General features: G+C 40.0%; 1 protein-coding gene across 8 annotated transcripts in view; it reads right to left on the bottom strand.

Moving 5' to 3' along the window:
* Window positions 1-22751, bottom strand: part of LOC101746970 (homeodomain-interacting protein kinase 2) — a 127359-nt gene that overhangs the window by 20232 nt on the left and 84376 nt on the right. For 4 of the 8 annotated variants that reach the window (XM_038015257.2, XM_062672039.1, XM_062672040.1 and 1 more), the window contains exons 3-5: window positions 5816-5952; window positions 2397-2554; window positions 178-334 (exon numbers count right to left, since the gene is read on the bottom strand). In XM_038015257.2, the coding sequence (XP_037871185.1) occupies window positions 178-334; window positions 2397-2554; window positions 5816-5952 (452 nt within the window). Of the gene's footprint in view, window positions 1-177; window positions 335-2384; window positions 2555-5815; window positions 5953-22751 lie in introns of all 8 variants that reach the window. The other 4 variants (XM_062672042.1, XM_038015258.2, XM_062672041.1 and 1 more) reach the window with 2 other exon arrangements.

Genomic DNA, 22751 nt, shown 5'->3' with positions numbered 1-22751 from the left:
ACTCATATCTCAAGGTGGGTGGCGGCATTTACGTTGTAGATGTCTATGGACTCCGGTAACCATTTAAGACCAGGTGGGCCGTGAGCTCTTCCACCCATCTAGACAACAAAAATGTTCAAAGTATTATACATGTTTAGTAAAACATCTATTATTAATGAAAGCAGGTATATCACTGACCTATTGGACGAGGAGTAGAGCACCTCGTGCTGAACGAGCTGGTAGTCGCCATCAGCACCACAGCCGGACCCTGTCGACGTCACGGAGGGGGTTTTATCGGGGGCGCGCCAACGTCCGTCGCATCCGCATGTACATGTATTCGGAAACCACATATTAGCTATGCGGGATGCACAATGGAAAACGTTATGTTAATGATTTAATTATTAAACGCGAGTAAATATTAATATAAATTAATATTCACGGTCTTAAAACGAATTAGGATAGAATTAACATGTAATTATGATCTACTCTCAAACTACATGTATAGATTAATATGGATAATGGATAATTAATATATATGGATAATATGGATTAATATCGATTTATATGTTTAATAACAAAAATCTAGAATTAACTTTACAAATATAAAATACTTATTATTTATTGTTATTCTTAAATCTGATTGTATGAATCAATTATATATATAAGTATAATACACCACCTATAAGTAGCAAGTTCCTATCGGTTTGATAGGAAATAATATCTTAGAACTTTAAAAGCAGGTTAAAGTGACCGGAGTATTAAAAAAAAACTTATATTTTAGCTAAAATTCTCGTTTCATTAATAAGCATCACACGGTGTCATTCGTATTCATATTAGCAAATTTAATATAATACCTAAATTAACTTTTAAAATCAATTAAACTTCACCTTTAGAATGTACTATTTATAAGGTTTTTTTTTAATTAACATAACCGCTCGTCAAACTCGGACGGTGCGTGAAAGTTCAAACAAACAACAATAAACCTCGCATTATAAGGACATTAACATATTATAAACAATTATTGCTATGTTAGTTTGCATTGTTTAAATTCTAATCTATATATATAAAAATGAATTGCTGTTCATTAGTCTCGCTAAAACTCGAGAACGGCTGGACCGATTTGGCAAATTTTGGTCTTGAATTACTTGTGGAAGTCCAGAGAAGGTTTAAAAGGTAGATTAGTCTGAAAATGCACGGAATTAAATAAAAATAACAATTTTTGTTTTTCCTTTGATGTGTCCCTCGTCGGACGGATTACTTTTGTTTGTTTTAAGTTTATTTTATACAAAAGTTTAGGTCTTTTATTTATCGATTGAGGGACTACGAAGTCTGCCGGGTAAGCTAGTATTATAATAAAAAAAAACTATTATCTATCGTAAAAATTGTTTAGTTATTTCATAAATTCTAGTAAAATTTTCAATCTTTTATAAAAAAACGTCTGTACGTGATTCTGTTTATGAATTACACATTTAATATTATATATGATATCTGTCGACCATGTTCTGATGACAGTTTGAGGAAAAATCTACTTGTCACGCACAATGCTTTCACACACAACCACACGCACGTACACGCAAAAATCAATGTGTGTGTGTGGGTGTGTGTGTGGTAGTCAAATACTTGTGTTCTGTAAATACACCATCGATATGAATCGTTTGTTTAAATTCAATGAGCCTTTGTCGTTACGCAACATTTCAAATATGTCACCTACATTTTATTGAAATTATTTAACATGATAATATTTTCATTGAAAATAGTATTTTTAAGAGAGGCTTTTGTATGAGTTATGTCATCATCATCAGAATCATCATCTCAGCTTATAGCTGTCCACTGCCGAACATTGGTTTCTCCAATCAATCTAAAGTGCGGCCGGTCGCGTTTCCGATCCGGTGGTAGATTCTGTAAAGCCCTGCTCTTGCTAGGGCTAGTGTTAGCAACGTGTAGTAGTAGTAGTAGTTATATAATTATTTTTTAAGGGATTTCAAGACCTGGTAACTAAGACCTAAGACTGGTAACTAAGAAGGTTAGGTCAAGTCTTGTTTTAATTTATTCTTACTTTTATGAAAAATGATAATAATAATATGAAGTAAAATGAAATGAAATTGATTAATATGAAACATGGCATGAAATGAAGTGAAATGAAATGAAATCAGATGAGATGAGATGATATGGTATAAAATATAATCTCAGTAAAATGAGACTTTTCCAGTGGACTTTTTGGAGGATTCCGAGAAGTAACGTTCAGCGGCTTTGTTTCATTTTCCCACATTTAACACAATAAACCACCGTTATTACACATTTAAACCTGAAGAAACACAAATAAAATAAATCAACAACTTCATTCCTCGCGTTCCCGCCAAAAAGTCCACTGGTTATATAACGAATTAATATAAATGGGACATTACGTTTGTGGTTACCTTGCGGCTGGGGCGGGTGGTTGGCCCCGCCCGCCGCCAGCTGCTTGCTGTGGGCCGTCGTCGTTGCGGCCTGAGGAGCCGTTTTGTGACGCGCCCCGACCGCGAGGCCGTTCTCCGCTTGCACCCCCCGGCGCTGATCAACGTTGCTATCTCCCCCACTGGAAATAAAAATGGTACGCTGTTATTTATTTATTTATTTTTTATTACTCTGACGGGTGGACGAGCTCACAGCCCACCTGGTGTTAAGTGGTTACTGGAGCCCATAGACATCTACAACGTAAATGCGCCACCCACCTTGGGATATAAGTTCTGAGGTCTCAAATATAGTTACAACGGCCGCCCCACCCTTCAAACCGAAACGTATTACTGCTTCACGGCAGAAATAGGCAGGGTGGTGATACCTACCCGCGCGGACTCACAAGAGTTCCTACCACCAGTAAATAATATCAGTGAGAAATATGCAATCAAATGTCCATTCCCGATCCTGCGGATCGAATGGTAAGCAGTCAACGTCGCCCTAAGCACGTCATTTCGGATCCTCCAGATTCACTAACGGTGCTTTAAGGTACCTCAAGCACCAGTCATCGTTCTCGTCGAACCCGTCGCTTGCGACGAAGGGCTCGGTGAGTGAACTAACCTACAGACACAGCCCACTGAATTTCTCGCCGGATCTTCTCAGTGGGTCGCGTTTCCGATCTTGTGGTAGATTCTTCTTGCTAAGGTTAGTGTTAGCAACGTCGTCAGGTTTGAGCCCCATGAGCTCACCTACTTGTTAGGTTACGCTGACATAGCATATCTCATACCATCAATTTAGGTAAAAAAAAAAAAAAAATTAGATACCAATACAGTAGTATCTTCAAAATTAATGCAGCTTTGACGGCGTATTCGTCTTACAAATTAGAAACTTAATGCATTAAAAAGCTATTGTCCTGTTGTTTGAAATTAGTTACAAATTTAGACATACTTTCTAAAAAGACTTTACAATGAATCTTTTCTATAATAAATTATATTTTAGTGTACATTTTAAAACTATTGACGTAATTTCCATTTTAATAAAAATAAGACGCAAATATATTATATACTTCCACTTTTTACTTCTAACCTACCAATAGTACACTAGAAAAATCTTTTTACATATTTAATTCTGTGAAAAAAATAAGGTAGGGACCAAATAATTTTCTATTCACATACCTCATTTTTATTATTTTCAATTTTTATATTCATTTCACCAAGGGTTCGTATAGTGATCCATTACTTTAAGGTCTATATAATGGAGCACAATAAAGCATAATTCCCGTTAAATGTTATCGTTCTCGTATGCTCACAAAAAAAAAGTTTTGCCAGCGTCTGCGCATACTTTAAGCTTGGCACCACGCTCGACGAGTTCAACCTGCGCTACGGTCCACAAAAAAAGCGTCTTCGCACCCTATTAATATTATTTTTAAAATATGATACATTTGAATTAGGTTTGCTTATAGCAATTATACTTATTTTACTTAGTGAAAGGAACCAACTGCTATTTTTATAAGTTTGAATTTTCCATTGATTCCGAATTCACGAAGGCATCATGTTAAAAGAAGCAATTATACTTATTTTACTTAGTGAAAGGAACCAACTGCTATTTTTATAAGGTTGAATTTTCCATTGATTCCGAATTCACGAAGGCATCATGTTAAAAGAGAGAGAGTCTAACAATTTCGAACTTACTTGTCATCATAATCAAAATCGTCGTATTCGTCGTCGTCGCCTTCAAATTTTAGCCTAGGTATTGAAAGATCCATATTTACATAACTTAAATATAGGCACTATACTAAAACACTGTAAAAACACTCCAAAAATATCATAAGCCATTTATGAATGTGTGTGGAACACTTATAAGTCCGCACATTGCACCAAGTTTGTACTGAGGACGCCACGCTGCGTACGCGCATGTTCGAGGGTTGGGAATGAATGGCGGGTGCGAAACGAAGGGTGAAACGTTGTGGAGGGGGGCCCCCAGGTAGCTGAGGGTTGTATTAGCCCCCGAATTCCGCTTATTATTAATTCCTGTTGTTTAAAAATATACGCGTACTTTTCGAAATTAATTTTAAATACTTGGTTAAATTTTGCTACCAAAACAAGTACCGTTATTATAAAAATAGTAAGAAATAATCTTTGTTTTTTTTTGACGCAAAATTTTATTAATCAACTGCAAAACATCTCAGTATAATAAACATGCAACAATTACTGTCATTACCTTCACAAGAAAGTCCGTTTTACAATGTTCTATAACCGAACTTGATTAGCTTTATGTGTAGAATGAACTGTTAATATTGCATCATGATCAAAGTCTATAAATGTTGATAGATGCATAATAAACGTAATAAGTATAACCCGGTTTATAACTAGAGCTGCACCTTGTCGGTATGCTACACTGCCCTCTTTACCCTTTTCACGTAACAATAAAATCGGCTATTAAACTCTAAACTGTTAAAATGTTGCTTGTTAAATATAAAAAAAAAAATAGATTTACAGTTATGTGTTTTTTCAGAACGCAGTACAGGGCGTAAATATTAAATCATTAGAGACACGAGAGAATTTATATTAGAATTGTTAATGAAAAGAAAGCGCGACATTAGTTTGTGTATGTACAATTTTTAAATAGATTACATGATTATATTTGCCTGACTATACTATTTATCGTGGTATAATTTATTTTCATTGTAAATATCGTATGTTCCATGTGGATTGCTCAGAGAGATCGTTTAAAATTGATTTAGTCACAGCTTTTTTTTACTATACTATGACGTGTATTTCTTCAAATGAATTTGGCATTGGTGATGTCCATTAGCGACAGAAACAACATAGACACTGAACACAAGTTTTACAGTTATCCTGTTTGTTCATCGACAGTCTTTTAGATCGCGTCTCGGTGAATACTGTAAACTTCCTCGTCGACTCCGACGAAGATTTCGACGTGCGAAGTAGACCATAGACACAACCCACTGAGTTTCTCGCCGAATCTTCTCAGTGGGTTGCGATTCCGATCCGGTCGTAGATTCAGCGACGCACTGGTCTTGCTAGGGCTAGTGTTAGCAATTCTCTCAGGTTGAGCCCGTGAGCTCACCTACCGGTCAGTACAAAGTTAGAATAGCCCCTTAGGCTACCAACGATTAAGTAGGGAAAAAAAACTAAAAGCTGGAAGTTACTTTTTTTCCTACCTATGCTAATAGCCTTGAGAGGCTCTATCAGCTTCTCCTTGGCGTGTAAGTGAGCTCACGAGGCTCAAACCAGCTGGTGTGTCGTTAACACTGGCTCTAGCAAGAGCAGTGCTTCGCAGGATCTACCACCGGATCGGAAACGCGACCCACTGAGAAGATCCGACGAGAAACTCAGTGGGCTGGGAGCTACTAAAAAGCTAGAGTAGAATCAAAACTCACGTTGCGTCCCGGCAACAAGGCCTGGTGCAAAGCACGGGCGGTGGCGCTGGCGGCGTGGACCGCTCCGCATCGCACGCGCGACTCTGCACTACGGGCGCAGCACAGCTGCCAGCCCCGACCTCTGACCACCACTTGTTCTGAAACACCAAACGTTATACATATATTTTAATTATAAAAATAAAAAATAAAATAAAAACACTGAATTTTTTTTATGTATAAGTAATATAGTACATACGTGAATTGTTCTTGTAACGTTATATAAATAATATTTTTTAAAACTGCTATTTTTTCGAAGCGCTTTTTTCGACATAACGTCTATTGTGAGTTAAAGTGCAGAACTTTCCAAAAGTCGTACAAAATATAAAGACGTTGATCTTGACGGTGCTATGGCCACAATGATAATATAATTTAGTTATAACTGAATATATATAACTATTTAAGCACTAATCATTTAAAATAATAACACGATTTTCATTATTAATCACTAATAATATCTACTAAACATTAGGTTAGCGACAAGTTAGACGTACAACTTTCCTATTATCTACGTCCGAAACGGAATTTAGTCGATTAGTCGTCTTTTGCTAATGAATGATTATTTTCACGTAAATTATTAAAGTTAGTATCGTGCCATTCGCCTATTAATATTTTCAGACACGCCAGAAAAGGCGCCCTGAAGAAAAAAATAACCAGTTAAAAATACGAGTTCTACATAAAAATAATGATGAACAAATTTTATTCGTAAATACTTGTTTTTGAGTGGTGGCATCAAAGCAATATAAAAAAAAAAGTTATGCGCTAATTTTTTTCCTTTTCATTTTGTTTAAATGACACTGTTGATGAAAAGTAATCCTGACAAAATCAATCGTCGCTTATGCTGGAATATCAAAGTGTCACGCCGACAATCTTATAATTGACGGGCACGCCTCACATCGATGGTAACGCGCGCGAGTTTAATATAGCCCAGCCCTATTAACAGAGTAATTGAAACCAGGCTTTATTCAAAGAATGCAAATCCCTGTAATATAATAATATACATACTTAACGATCTAGTTCACAGCACTAATGTAAAGGCTTTAAAAGAATTATCGCAAAAGTATGGTACGAAAAACAGAAATAAAAGTTTTTATTTCATTCCAGAATGCAGGAACTTTAATTGGATCATTTTTATTATTGTGTTTTGTCATAATGCGCGGCGTTCATACTTTACTTACCATATCCTTGGCTGTTATATTATTTATTATTCACATACGTATTGATTTACCGTATTGTCCCGCTTACTCCGCTTACCCAACCACAACAACAATTGTGTGTATGTATACCAAATAATCTAGTTAGTCTTCTAAGGTATTTTAAGGTCACATAGTGAACGTTTATTGTTAAACAACGGGTGTTATCATCGACCTAGCATCATTGACGTTTAGCTACGAGTGTGTTAGTGTGCAGTCATAAAGATCTCCGACAAAACAGTTAGCTGTGAAGAATTAATATGCTATTATTTACACAATTTCGCGGCCCCATGTCGATAATACATACGTGATGTCGTATATAAATAAAAGATGTAGATAAAACATATTTATTACGATTAGTTAACACTACAAAAGACGAGTTTTACTATTAACAGCTAATGCCTTTTTGGAAATATAGTAATTGTATATGTATATGTATGCCAACCGGCGCCGCGGCGGTGAGCTAACGCAGATTTCAGTGAGCAGGTGAGCAGTGAAGTCGTCGTGGCCTAAAGGATAAGACGTCCGGTGCATTCGTGTCGAGCGATGCACCAGTGTTCGAATCCCGCATTCGGGTACCAATTTTTCTAATGAAATACGTACTCAACAAATGTTCACGATTGACTTCCACGGTGAAGGAAAACATCGTGTAATAAAAATCAAACCCGCAAAATTATGATTTGCGTAATTACTGGTGGTAGGACCTCTTGTGAGTCCGCACGGGTAGGTACCACCGCCCCGCTTATTTCTGCCGTGAAGCAGTAATGCGTTTCGGTTTGAAGGGTGGGGCAGCCGTTGTGACTATACTGAGACCTTAGAACTATATCTCAAGGTGTGTGGCGCATTTACGTTGTAGATGTCTATGGACTTGAGTAACCACTTAACACCAGGTGGGCTGTGAGCTCGTCCACACATCTCAGCAATAAAAAAAAAAGATTTTCTATTTATAAGTAGCTTTACCTAAATAATTATTATTTTTAATCAAAAAATATATTTTTAATATTTTACAATTAAGTAGCGAGACCACACAAATCTCTTTAAAACACGTTGTTACCACTGCAATTTGACTGCTCATTAGTGCTAATAATCGCCGCATAATCATCGAATGACAATATTCGCACACGGTTGGCTCCTCGTGTTACGCGCCTTTTTTTTTGTATGTACATAAAATTATGTAGACAATATAAAAAAAAAAAATGAAAAAAAATATTACATTATGACGATAGTTGTTAGTATTTATAGCAAAAACGTCACATACCGAATGTATCTTTGTGTCCGAGATTTGATCTTTCTCCGGCGATAATTGTTTTACAGTGAAAGTGTACGACCCGAAATTCATAAATTACGTGGCACACTTATGAGCCTCATAAAAAAAAACCTCAGAAATAACAGCGAAAACACTATTGAAATAAAACGTGAGAAAACTTTCTTTTATATCGCAAGACAAATCGTAAACAATTACTTTCAAAATATGTATTTGTCTGAAAAGCACAGTTGGCTCTTGAATATAAACCTTTTTTTTTATTGCTTAGATGTGTGGACGAGCTCTCCTGCTGCCAAGTGGTTTCTGGAGCCCATAGACATCTACAACGTAAATGCGCCACTCACCTTGAGATATAAGTTCTAAGGTCTCAGTATAGTTACAACGGCTGCCCCACCCTTCAAACTGAAACGCATTACTGCTTCATGGCAGAAATAGGCGGGGTGGTGGTACCTTCCCGTGCGGACGCACAAGGTCCTACCACCATTAATTACGCAAATTATAATTTTGCAGGTTTGATTTTTATTACACGATGTTATTCCTTCACTGTGGAAGTCAATCGTGAACATTTGTCAAGTACGTATTTCATTAGAAAAATTGGTACCCTCCTGCGGGATTCGAACACCGTTGCTTCGCTAGATACGAATGCACCAGACGTCTTATCCTTTAGGCCATGACGACGATTTACTCTATATGTAGTACATATGTTTATTATTTTATTATATGGGGGCGGTGCCAGCGGTAAGACCCTTTTCCGATATTGAACCTTGAAATAATCATGTCAAATAGTATCATGAAGACATTGGATGGCTGTGTAAAATATCTCTATCTCTAATATAAGTATAATCTATCGTTAGGTACAAAACGTTCATGATTACAATTTAACAGGCAATGTAAGCAGAAGTATGACATTGCGTAAATACAATAAAGACTTCCTTATATCGTAAGAAACTTCCATTTGTTTTGCGGTTTTGATAAACACAGAACTATTTAGTTTAAGGAAAATATTTTAATGGATAAATTATAATGTTTGCAGGAACATCAATATATTTTTCATTTAAATGTACTAACTAATACGCCATGCGCTCTTGCTGTGTTACAATGTGTGTGTGTTACAATAAAATATAATTACACAAATGTTCATTATAAATTTACTATATTCGTTAAGACTCTAATGAATCGTGATAGCGTTTTCGCAATAAACACTTTCCAACACAATAGGCAATTACTAATGACGCACAAAGTCAATTGCAATTATTTACTTCATTTTAATAGGTATCCTGCATGTAAACAGTAGCTTTAGATTACACAATTATTTTAATTGATGTTTCAAAATAATATCAACTTAAATGGCAAAACCATACCATCCTCTACAGTCCTCGGGTCCCCGGGAAGAGTCACGGGACAAAGACCTAGACCTTTCTTTTTCGCATTCTTACGTAATCACGAGTTCTGGCTTCAGATCAGATTCACACTTGAGTGACCGTTGTTGCAATGCAACAGAAACCTCAAACTTATATTCATTATAACTTCATAGAGGATACAATGCAAAGACGTTGTTTAAGTGGTCACCAAAACTATTAGACTTCAAAATATCAACGCCACCATCCCGTTTGAAACATGAGGTACAACTTCAAGCCGGAAAGCATTCGCGGCAGAAATCGGCAAGACAATAAGCTACCTACCTATCCACAGGAGCTTACCTCGGTACGCCTTGCAATCAGTAATTACGTTTATATTCTTTACATTAAATCTTTATAATCAATTTTATATTTATAATAACTTTTTCCGGTATTCGATTTACGACCGACTAACTTTCATGAATGAATATTTTGGTTCGCCAAATTCTTCATGTGAACAACAAGAGAATCTTAAGACTGAATTATCTAACTCGACCGTCTGTCTCATACACTCTAATAATATATCTTATTCGGTGTTTAAATACAATTTACCTCGATCCGGCTCGTACGTGAGAGGTCGAAAGAACCCTCTGAAATTGTTCTCCTGATGACCGAAACACAATGTCTAGCCCACAAGATCGCGATCTCGGTAGATGCACAGTGAGTTGGGCAGATAGAGCACGCAAGTCCTTTCCTGTACGTGAATGAGGACGTATTCGTCCTTTGTCCAAAAAACGCCATAAAACACGTTTTTAGGACTACAAATTTTTCCTTAAACTTTCTTGTGAGATAGAAAAAAAAATTGTAAGCAGCGGTTTCTTTTTCACAGCTATTTATGACATATAAATCCGATTGTATTAAATAGAAAAAAAAAACGCAAAAGCGACAAAGTTATATTGAAAATGAAATTACTTTTTTTGATAATTGTTGTTCTATCTGGTGGTAGGACGTCTTGTGAGTCCACACAGGTAGGTACCACCACGCTGAATATTTCTGTCGTGAAGCAGTAATGCGTTTCGGTTTATAGGGTGGGACAGCCGTTGTAACTATACTGAGACCTTAGAACTCATATCTCAAGGTAGGTGGCGGCATTTACGTTGTAGATTTATATGGGCTCCGTTAACCACTTGACGCCAGTTGGGCCGTGAGCTCGTCTTCCCAGCTAAGCAATAAAAATAATAATCGAATACTCTCAAAATACACAATCATTATACGTATGACAACTTGTCTTAATGCCAGATCGATGTTTATTATCACGAACAACAGTATATAAATCTTAAGCTACATGTTACAGAAACAGCTACAACACACATAATATTATGTTCATTCGAAGTGAGTTTCAGTGTTTTGTTCGATAAATTTCTACAAATAATGAAACGGATTTTGATTTAGATTTAGATTTAGTTGAGTATAACTTCACATTTTTTTTTTCAATAAATAAATAAGGTTTCGAATTAAATGTGAAGCAATGTCGCGTCGTTATTTATAAGTTTATATTAAATCATTGGATTGTTGAAGGAACTATCCCAAAAATATATACATAGGTACGTTCCGATTGTAAAAGGTCGTTAAGAAAGTTAGCGCATTATATGTATATTTAATTATACTAATTTCATTTTCATTTTAACATGTTGGTGTTAAAAGTTTTGTATTGGGAATTATAGTTACATCAAAATTGTTCCAATGACTTCTGCTTGATTCTTCGCTTTATCGTTCCTAGACCAGCTTTTGTGACATATTCTTTACATTCACTGCTTTATGGCAGTACTAGGTAGGCTTGTGGTATTTACCCGTATACACTTAAAGTGAGTTGATGTATCATTACTAACCCTAATTTTATGAACTGTTCAGGATATTATCTGAAGCGTATTTCAATGTGAATTTATTTTCTTTCTCGTAATAAACGTCAGTTTAAAGTACACTCATTCTGGTAACTTCTCATATTCGAATGCAAAGTAATTTGTATATTTCGTTTTCACTATTTTCTCTTAGTAATACAAACATCAAATTTTATGATCTAGGTTTATGGCAATAAAATATACGCCTACCATCGAATTGCCTTGATGATGAAACTAGAAAATATTTAAAGGCATTTGAATGATCACCGAAACTTTCTCTGTTTGGGATTAATTAATTACTACATTATTATTTTAATGATCTATATTATGATATTATGGATTCTCAAAAACAAGCTGTTCATTAACATAAATTATATTATACTATGCTAAGAAACGTACTTCCAATAGTATCTGAATGTTTAATCCAGGCTACATATTTGCTGGAACCAAGAAACATATTATCAAGAAACCCAAGGCGGATATTGACATCTCGACAGCGGCAAACGTCGTAAAACAAACAAGTCCATAACTCGAACGTGACCTAAGCCGTCGTACGTGGGCCAATGTGACGCGGCCCACGAGCCCCAATACAAAGTCGATAGATTGCCTTTGGACTTTCATATGTATTATGGAAACGGAATGTAAGGATGCACATTCTCGCTCACGACTCGGTCGTGCGCGGACGTGCTTTCCGATCCGTGGCCCGCTTGCGAGCTGCGTCTCGGAGTCCATTTTTGTGCGCTAAAGTGTTGTAACCGCGAACCCACCCTTTACCAACTGCCTTTTTCAAGGCAAAACCAATCGCTACGATCAGGCTTCCTGTGGCACTCACAGGCTAGCGATTTCCTAACCCTTCCCAAAACAACAGTCTTTTTCAAGACTAGACCCCCGCTCGCGATTCTGCCTGCTGTAGCACTATACAGCCCGAGCGGGTTCCTTTCCTTTTCCCCGCCGATTGCCGTTTTCACGGCATAGGCATTCCCCCCCCCTGCTCCTTGCTGTCCTGCAGCACAGGGGGGTTACAAATCCTATCCGGGGCCTCGCCTTTCGGCGAGTTCAACAAAAGTCCCGGGGCCGCCCCCCCCGGGCAAGAAGACCGAAGATGCAGAACAGTGAAAGTGTCAGTGACAGTGATTTTGTCGGGTTCCTCCGGGAAAGGTACCCGACAATTAGGGCCGAATATTTAGCCTATAGGGCCTCCCGTGGCAATCCCTCCCCCCCCGCGTCCGTCGCCGCGTATTTCAACCGTGCCTCGGAGGCACGCCGCGCGCCCCCCGCCGCCGCGTTAAGTTCGAGCGCACGTTCCGACGATGCGACTCACGAAGCGCCTAGCGCTACCCCCACCCCCGCGCCCGCGTCGGTTACGTCATCACGCGCTACGTCCGCCGCGACCTCGATCGTTTCAAGTTCAGGCTCCGATACCGAATCGGAGATGGATTTCGAATCCGCGTCCAGCCCTCAGCCCGGAACCTCGGATGGTTTCCAAACAGTGACACGTGGAAAGAAGCGTACTCGCGCCGTGGAGTCCCGGAACTCCACGACAAAACAGACGAAATCCGCGTCCGCCTCTCGACCGAAAGTAGTAGTTACACCGGAGTCGGACTCCGCGCGCCGCGTAACCCCACCGCCGCGTCCCAAGCCCGCGCCCGCTCCCAAAGTAGCTGCCCCGCCCCCGCTGATACTTCAAGAGAAGAAAGCGTGGAATCGCGTGTCCCAGGCCCTTCAGGCAAATAAAATTAACTACACCCATGCGCGTAACGTCGCGCATGGGATTCAGATAAAGGTCGCAACGCCGGGCGACCATAGGGCCCTCTCTTCATACCTCCGAAAGGAGAACATAGGTTTCCACACCTATGCTCTTCAGGAGGACCGCGAGCTCCGCGTAGTGATACGCGGAGTCCCTAAGGAGTTAGACATCGATTACATAAAGGAGGATCTGACCGCTCAGTCCCTCCCGTTAGTTAGCGTGCACCGGATGCACAGTGGGCGGGGCAAGCAGCCCTACAACATGATCCTGGTAGCTCTAGAACCCACCCCGGAGGCCAAAAAGAAGATCGCATGTCTCACGACAATTTGCGGCCTATCCGGGATCTCGATCGAAGCCCCCCATAAGCGTGGCACTCCCGGGCAGTGCTACAGGTGCCAACTCTATGGCCACTCGGCGCGTAATTGCCACGCGCGCCCCCGCTGCGTGAAATGCCTCGGCGATCACGCTACGATAGATTGCGTTAGAGATAGGGAAACCGCGACCGAACCTCCCAGCTGTGTCCTATGCCTTAAGCAAGGGCACCCCGCGAACTACCGTGGATGTCCCAGGGCTCCGCGAAAACGCCCAACTCACCCAGCTCCGCGAACCGTCGGCCCAAAGACTTCGGCACCTTCAGTGCCGAAACCCGCCTTCGTGCCGGCTGCAGTTCCCACGGTCTCGGCGTGGAAAAAGCCGCTGCCGTATACGAAGGCGGGAACGGAAACCGCACCCCCGCCCCCGCTCGTGACACGCCCCGCGCCCCAGCCCCTGCTCGCACCTCGCCCCGCGCCCGCGTTCCGTCCCCCGCAACCCTCTGCCGTCAACGACTTCGCGCTCGTGCGTGACTTCGTCACTGCGGTGAACTTCGACCGTCTGCGATCGTTCGCAGACGCGATACGTAGGTCGGTAACCCCCGAACAGCGGCTCGCGGCCGCATTCGATCACATGGACGTCTACGAGTCCGTGTCGCGTACGTTATAAAAATCTTTACCGGTAACCAATGGCGCAAAAAGGTAGAGAAAAACCGTATTCCCTTACGTTAGCATTCTATAATGCTAACGGACTCGCGCGGCAACGCGATCAAATTTTTGAATTCCTCCGCGATAATCTTGTAGATATTCTATTAGTGCAGGAAACCTGTCTGAAGCCCTCGCGTCGCGACCCGAAAGTCGCGAATTACGTCATGGTTAGGAATGACAGACTCACCGCCTCCAAAGGCGGGACTGCCATTTACTATAGGCGGGCCCTGCACGTTGTCCCTCTCGATACTCCCTCGCTCTCACATATCGAGGCGTCAGTGTGCCGTATCTCGCTGACGGGACACCAGCCGATCGTCATCGCATCCGTTTATCTCCCCCCGGACAAGCCCCTCCTGAGCAGTGACATCGAGTCACTGTTCGGCATGGGAGACTCCGTCATCCTGGCAGGCGATTTAAATTGCCACCACACTAGGTGGAACTGCCATCGTACAAACGTTAACGGTAGGCGTCTCGACGCGTTTATAGACGACCTCACCTTTGAAATAGTCGGTCCCCCAACTTCAACATGTTATCCGTATAACATCGCGCTCCGTCCGAGCACTATAGACCTGGCATTGCTTAGGAACGTAACTCTGCGCTTGCGTTCCATCGAAGCAATGTCAGAGCTCGACTCAGACCACCGACCTGTCGTTATGCAGCTCGGTCGCCCTCACAACCCAGTCACTGTTACGAGGACCATGGTGGATTGGAATAAGCTGGGCACGTGCCTAGCCGACGCCGCTCCGCCAATCCTCCCTTACGGCCCGGATTCGAATCCATCCCCCGAGGACACCGTCGAATCCATAAACATCATTACCGATCACATCTCTTCCGCGATCATTAGATCTTCAAAAGAAGTCGATGTGGAGGACAGCTTCCACCGCATCAGACTGTCCCCCGATCTTAGGAATCTCTTAAGAGTTAGGAACGCGGCAATCCGGGCCTACGATCGTCTTCCCACGCCTTCAAACCGGATTCAGATGCGTCGTCTACAACGCGAAGTCCACTCCCGCTTAAGCGACGCGCGTAACGATAATTGGCATAGTTATTTAGAACAACTCGCGCCCTCCCACCAAGCATACTGGCGACTAGCTAGGACTCTCAAATCCGAAACTACCGCTACTATGCCTCCCCTCGTACGCCCTTCAGGCCAACCACCGGCATTCGATGACGATGACAAGGCTGAGCTGCTGGCCGATGCACTGCAAGAACAGTGCACCACCAGCACCCAACACGCGGACCCCGAACACACCGAGTTAGTCGACAGGGAGGTCGGGCGCAGAGCTTCCCTGCCGCCCTCGGACGCGTTACCCCCCATTACCACGGACGAAGTTAGAGACGCGATCCACAACCTCCAACCTAGGAAGGCACCAGGCTCCGACGGCATCCACAACCGCGCGCTAAAACTCTTGCCAGTCCAACTGATAGCAATGTTGGCTACAATTTTAAATGCCGCTATGACGCACTGCATCTTTCCCGCGGTGTGGAAAGAAGCGAACGTTATCGGTATACATAAGCCGGGCAAACCGACAAACGAAACTTCTAGTTACCGTCCGATTAGTCTCCTCTCGACGATAGGAAAAATTTACGAACGGCTCCTTAGGAAACGCCTCTGGGATTTTGTTACCGCGAACAAAATTCTCATAGACGAACAGTTCGGATTCCGCTCTAAACACTCGTGCGTACAACAAGTGCACCGCCTCACGGAGCACATTCTGATAGGACTAAATAGGCGTAAACAAATCCCGACCGGCGCCCTCTTCTTCGACATCGCGAAGGCGTTCGACAAAGTCTGGCACAACGGTTTAATTTACAAACTGTACAACATGGGAGTGCCAGACAGACTCGTGCTCATCATACGAGACTTCTTGTCGAACCGTTCGTTTCGATATCGAGTAGAGGGAACTCGTTCTCGTCCCCGTCAACTGACTGCCGGAGTCCCGCAAGGCTCCGCGCTCTCCCCGTTATTATTTAGTTTGTATATCAATGATATACCCCGGTCTTCGGAGACCCATCTAGCGCTCTTCGCCGATGACACGGCTATCTACTACTCGTGTAGGAAGATGTCGCTGCTTCATCGGCGACTCCAGATCGCAGTAACCACCATGGGACAGTGGTTCCGGAAGTGGCGAATAGACATCAACCCCACGAAAAGCGCAGCGGTGCTCTTCAAAAGGGGTCGCCCTCCGAACATCACTTCGAGCATCCCACTCCGTAGTAGGCGCGCAAACACCTCCGCCATTAGTCCCATCACTCTCTTTGGCCAGCCCATACCGTGGGTCTCGAAGGTCAAATATCTAGGCGTCACCCTCGACAGAGGGATGACATTCCGTCCCCATATAAAAACGGTACGCGACCGCGCCGCGTTTATTCTAGGACGACTCTATCCAATGCTTTGTAGTCGAAGCAAGCTGTCCCTCCGCAATAAGGTAACTCTCTACAAAACTTGTATACGCCCCGTCATGACGTATGCAAGCGTAGTGTTCGCTCACTCAGCCCGCACCCACTTGAAATCCCTTCAGGTTATTCAATCACGATTCTGCAGGATAGCCGTCGGAGCGCCATGGTTCCTTAGGAATGTGGATCTCCACGATGACCTGGAGCTCGACTCTCTTAGTAAGTATCTACAGTCGGCATCGCTGCGCCATTTTGAGAAGGCGGCACGACATGAGAACCCTCTCATCGTAGCCGCTGGAAATTACATACCCGACCCAGTAGACCGAATGGTAAACCGTCGACGTCGCCCAAAGCACGTCATTACGGATCCTCCTGATCCATTAACGGTGCTTTTAGGCACCACAAGCACCGGTCACCGTCCTCGTCGAACCCGTCGCTTGCGACGAAGGGCTCGACGAGCGAACTAACCCATAGACACAGCCCACTGAGTTTCTCGCCGGATCTTCTCAGTGGGTCGCGTTTCCGATCCGGTGGTAGATTCTGCGAAGCACTGCTCTTGCTAGGGTCAGTGTTAGCAACTCTCCGGTTGAGCCCCGCGAGCTCACCTACTAACGTTAGGGCGAAGCTGAAATAGCCTCTCAAGGCTATCAGCATAGGTAGGAAAAAAAAAAAAAAAAAAAAAAAAAAATAAGGATGCATTAAAATTGTAACGCAAGGGTTTCCGAAGACGCTTTTGTAGATAGACCGGAAAGATGAAGTAATTTCGGATGCACAAAGTACTACAGGCAAGTGGTGGTGGAATTATAAGCGCACCAGTTATTGGGTCCCACGTGAATATTTTGTGACTTTGCCCATTAACCTATCTATAAGATTTCAATTTTCGAAAACACTACCCTGCTATTGAAGAATTCAATTCAGAAAGAAAGAGAATGCGTTATTGTCGTATCACCAGTAACATTAGACCCCACAACCAGATCCAATTATGGCAGTAACAGACAACACTATTATTAGGTATTAGGTACTATATATTAGGACTGAAGTTCCTATTCCCAAAATTTATATTAGTCCTGAAAATGAGTAAGACATTGATTGACAGAGAGAAGCAACCGATATTCGAAAGATCCGTTAAGTAGTGACTCGTATCCGTATGTATCTATCTACTATCTATTCCATTTGTGTCAAGGGAGAGACCTTACCGAACAAGTTATTAACTCAGCGAAACAAGCCAGCCTCATGTGGTATTACCAATCTTGATAAATTCAATCACCAAATGTAATAGGCGAGATATTAATATATTTTCGTCTTGAGACGTAATAACCTTTCTTTTGATACGGATAGAGAAATGTGACAATAATTGAAGCTGTTATCAAACGTAAGCAAGAACAGTTAACAATGTGTCATGTAAGGCAAGTGAAATGTAATTTGCCGTCTCTTTGTGTCGCCGTTCAGGACTCAAGTGTGTCAAGGATCGTGTCATCCGCCTTGCTAGATATCATCGTACAAATACATGACACTTAAGGACAAACGTTGAGGTGTATGTAAACATAGTGTTCACGTATGTGAGCCTAGATCTATCAAAATTGACTCGATGCGGGCGATTGATTTATTTGCTATTATACCAGTTCATATTCAAAAGCAAATAAAAAATGTTCTATATTTATTTACTTATCTTATTACTGTATCGTATTTACTGGTGGTAGGACCTCTTGTGAGTCAGCACGGGTAGGTACTACCACTACCCTGCCTATTTCTACCGTGAAGCAGTAATGCGTTTCAGTTTGAAAGCCGTTGTAACTATACTGAGACCTTAGATCTTATATCTCAGGGAGGGTGGCGCATTAACGTTGAAGATGTCTGAGGGATCCTGTTACCACTTAACACCAGGCGGGCTGTGAGCTCGTCTACCCAACTAAGCATTAAAAAATAAATTAGCTTTTAATTATATCTTTTTTTAATAATCGTGCTTACTGAGACACGCTACAGACAGGGGTTGGGTTGACAAATCCTTGTGCAGACGTAAATAATTTAACGTAGCCTGATAGAAAGGCCAAGCTTAGAACAGGAGCGCTGCGAAATTCAACTTTACGTCCACAATTTTAGAAGCTAAAACGAGAGTTGTGCAGAAATTGTTTACCAAGTCAATTTCGCACCGCCACCACGGAACGAAACATGGAAATTGCGTTCTGTTCCGTATAGGAAATTACTTCGTGTCAATTAGCTGAGTGTTGTTGCCTTTTATTTATTTTTATAATGTTTGTATTCAGCAGTTCAACTGTATTACTATTGTAAAGAATATTGGCTACTGAAACATATTATTTTTGTTAGTTTCGTTCTAGTATGTGTACTAAATTCTAGCACATATCCTTCAAAACCATATGTATTATTAAAGAATAAATACTTTAAAATGTAATGTTGCATAATTGTTGTGTGATTTTTAAATCTATATATGAGTCGACTATTATCAAAGGCGGCAATCTGACTTTTGGACAATTATTGGTAAATCAGAAAAACGAATTATTGACTTTGTATTCCATTGGCAGTCACAAAACTCTTCGGAACGACATCTTAGATAAATAACAGGTTAACTATTAACCTTTATTTAATGCAGGTTTTGAACCGTAGTCTTTGAAGGAGACGATTATATTCAAATCAATCTGTATTGACATATCAATAACATTTTTTGTCCAAATGCACAGATTGCCACCTTTGATAACAGACGACTCATATATACGTGAAGCAAAAACTTTGTATCCCTTTTTACGAAAATTGCGCGGACGGAGGAGTATGAAATTTTCTACACTTATAGAGAATATAGAGAAGAAGTGCACAATGCTAATATTTTTTTTAAAATAATATATAAAAGATACATTAAATCAATAAAGAAAACATTACACACATTACATACCATGTATTTGATGCACACATGCATGCATACTATTTATTGTCAAACTTTTGCTCTTGACGTCTGTGGTCAAATTGAGAATAGATTAAATATTGTTTGTCTTTATTAATATTTTTTTATAGTGTAGCCTTGTCGAAATTTATGATTATAGAAGTATAAAATACAATCCTAATAGTGTATAAACTTATTATACAATTCCAATTAATTATAGTCGAATTTCGACTGCTGCGGGACCTCTAGTTCGAATTAAAAGACTATTTTGGAAACTATTAAAAAGTATCGAATTAATAGTTTTTTAATTATCCATTAAACAAGTTCAATTTCTCTTTGTGTGTTTACTATTTTTGCATTTGCAGGCTACAAGCTGTAAAGACATTATTGGAACTGAATGATAACGAGTGTAGATAGTGGGGATGAATCTTGCTTCTGTAGGTAGAGTGTGGTGTGATGGTAAGGAAGTAACGACATCATCTCTCATTTACTATGTACTTACATTAAACATCACTTATATACAGTCTGTATACCATGCCATATGCATATACGTCATTTAAACATTTCGTTGGAGACCATTGCTAACGTCAGCGTGACAGATCTAGTGACGATCGCAGAAACTCCTATTGAACAGGCAGTTGTTACAATACAGACCCAGTTCATATGACAAGTAGACATTTGCGATAGTTTATATGACGTCATTAGCCGACGTGTTGTTTTATTTCGATAACTACCTAAGGACTTAATTTAATTTGTTTAAATTGAAATTTGCTTGGTTATATTTAAGTACGTTTTATTATTAAATCCATAATAAAATTGACTATTAAGAGACTATTAGGAGACCCTTTCTTAACTTAATGGTATTTGTTCCTACATATAGGAGACAACGTCCTTTTTATTAATCGATTAGTTAATAATTATTACTTGCTATTTACGACTAATCAACTAATCGCTGTCTTTATTACTATAATTAAACATTTCTTGAAACTAACTACCAATGTTGCATTTGAATAGTTAAAAAAATATTAAGAGGAAAAGACTATCTGATTATTTTCGACTTTGAATTTTTTTTTTGGAATGGATTTAAGATACGGTCGATAAAAACAATTGTATTCGATAGTTGGACCATGGAACAAAAACTTCTATAAACGAGAAAGAGATTACGGTCCTTAGGAGTGTCACTTGTGCAGGTTTTTACTTCTTTGCGTTATTGCTGAAACAATTGATTGATGAGTGAATTAATCGTGCGAATTTTCCATTAAACAGTAGTACCTAATGCAGGGCACGAAAGCGGTGATTTCGCCATCCTATTTCTTCCCCATTCCCTTTCCATATTAGCAATGTATTACCAGTACATCTTTAATCTATTTACAATCTAACAAACACATACCTATTCTTAGTCATACACCGCATGCTTAAGGGCAGACTTCCAAAATCTGCAGACTGCTATATTTAATGTTTAATCGGAATACATCACAGTCTCGTAGCGTGGTTGATTGTGTCATATGAGTATCTCGCTTGCGTTAATGGAATGCGAACATATGTTAGTCGATGAATCGGTAGGTTAAGAGTTTAAGAATAAACTTAGCGTCGTGTGTGAAGTCATGCTACAAAAAATCAAGGTAAAGTGTAACACAATACTATTGGTTGATGTTGACTGCAAATTCATAGAAGTACTTTTTTTTTTTTATTGACCTTGTAGGCAGACGAGCATACGGCCCACCTGATGGTGAGTGGTTACCGTCGCCCATGGACTTCAGCAATGCCAGGGGCAGAGCCAAGCCGCTGCCTACCGCATTTCATTTACACTCGCATATTCTGGAGAGTTTGACGCCCATTGTAAGAATATATCAAGGGGTGAAAGGCTATTTGGTTTAAGCGTCATTTCGCTTGATACGCGACATTAACCTTTATCTGTAATATATTAATACGCGAAGGAAAAACTTTGTATCCCTTTTTACGAAAATTGCGCAGACGGAGGAGTATGAAATTTCCCACACTTTTATGAGGATATAGAGAAGAAGTGCATAAAGTTAGTATTTTTTTAAATTATACCTAAAAAATACATTAAATCAATAAAAAAAAATTACACACACTACCATGTATTTGACGCACACACGAATGCATACTATTTATTTATTGTCAAACTTTGGTTCTTGACGTCTGTGGTCAAATTGAGAATAGATTAAATATTGTTTGTCTTTATTAATATTTACCTAAAGTGTAGTCTTGGCGAAATCTGTGATTAAAGAAGTATAATAATTCTATGACAATAGAATCATAATAGTGTACAAACTTATAATTTCAATTAATTACAGTCGAATTTCGACTACCGTAGGACCACTAGTAATTATTAAAGGTCCGCTTTTTTTGGTGTTTTTCCGTTTTTTAATTCGATGTTTTTAATTGAACTTCATTTAAGCTAACTCCACTCAAATAACTGAAAAAGTACTTTTCTTACGATAATTTTCCAAATTTTAAACTTTAAATGGCTCTTCTTTGAATTGCAAAAATGTCACTTAAATTTGGATATTTGGATTGGATATTTGATTCTTTCACCACTCGATATAATACTATAGAAAAGTCAAGAAATAAGAAAAGAATAGAATTCACCAACCAAAAGTATTATTTATGTCACCATGAAAGGCATTATATACGACGAAAATGTATCAATTTTATAAATGGACACAATCCAAGGTGGACAGTGGGCGGAAAATATAAAAAAGTGATTCATTGAAAGACATCGGTAAGGGTAAAATTTTGTATGAAACTAAGCCAAGTGTTTGATGGCTGATTCATCGAGGAAAGCCCGACCAATGACGTCATATGGTTGAGCAACTGGAATTGAACTTTTACGAGCTTGTGTAATGCGTAAGCTACATTAAAGTTTAATCATTTGTACCGTATTCAATTTGCTGAATCGTTGCAATATTAATTTATTTATCACGTGTTCTTGATTTTTTTACATGATCGAAGATTGATGATTTGTTTAATGAACCTGATGTAGCTGCTATCATAGACATTTATTGTATCTTCTTCATTCTAATGATACACACTAATAATACAGAAATTAAACAATGTCTTTCAAAATTAAGTTTTTTACTCATATAGTATAACTAAAATTATATATGAATAGACTAAAACCTTATGTT

This window comes from Bombyx mori, chromosome 14 (genome assembly GCF_030269925.1).
Source record: "Bombyx mori chromosome 14, ASM3026992v2".
In the NCBI taxonomy this organism is placed as follows: Eukaryota; Metazoa; Arthropoda; class Insecta; order Lepidoptera; family Bombycidae; genus Bombyx; species Bombyx mori.
This window is presented reverse-complemented; position numbering and strand designations above follow the sequence as displayed.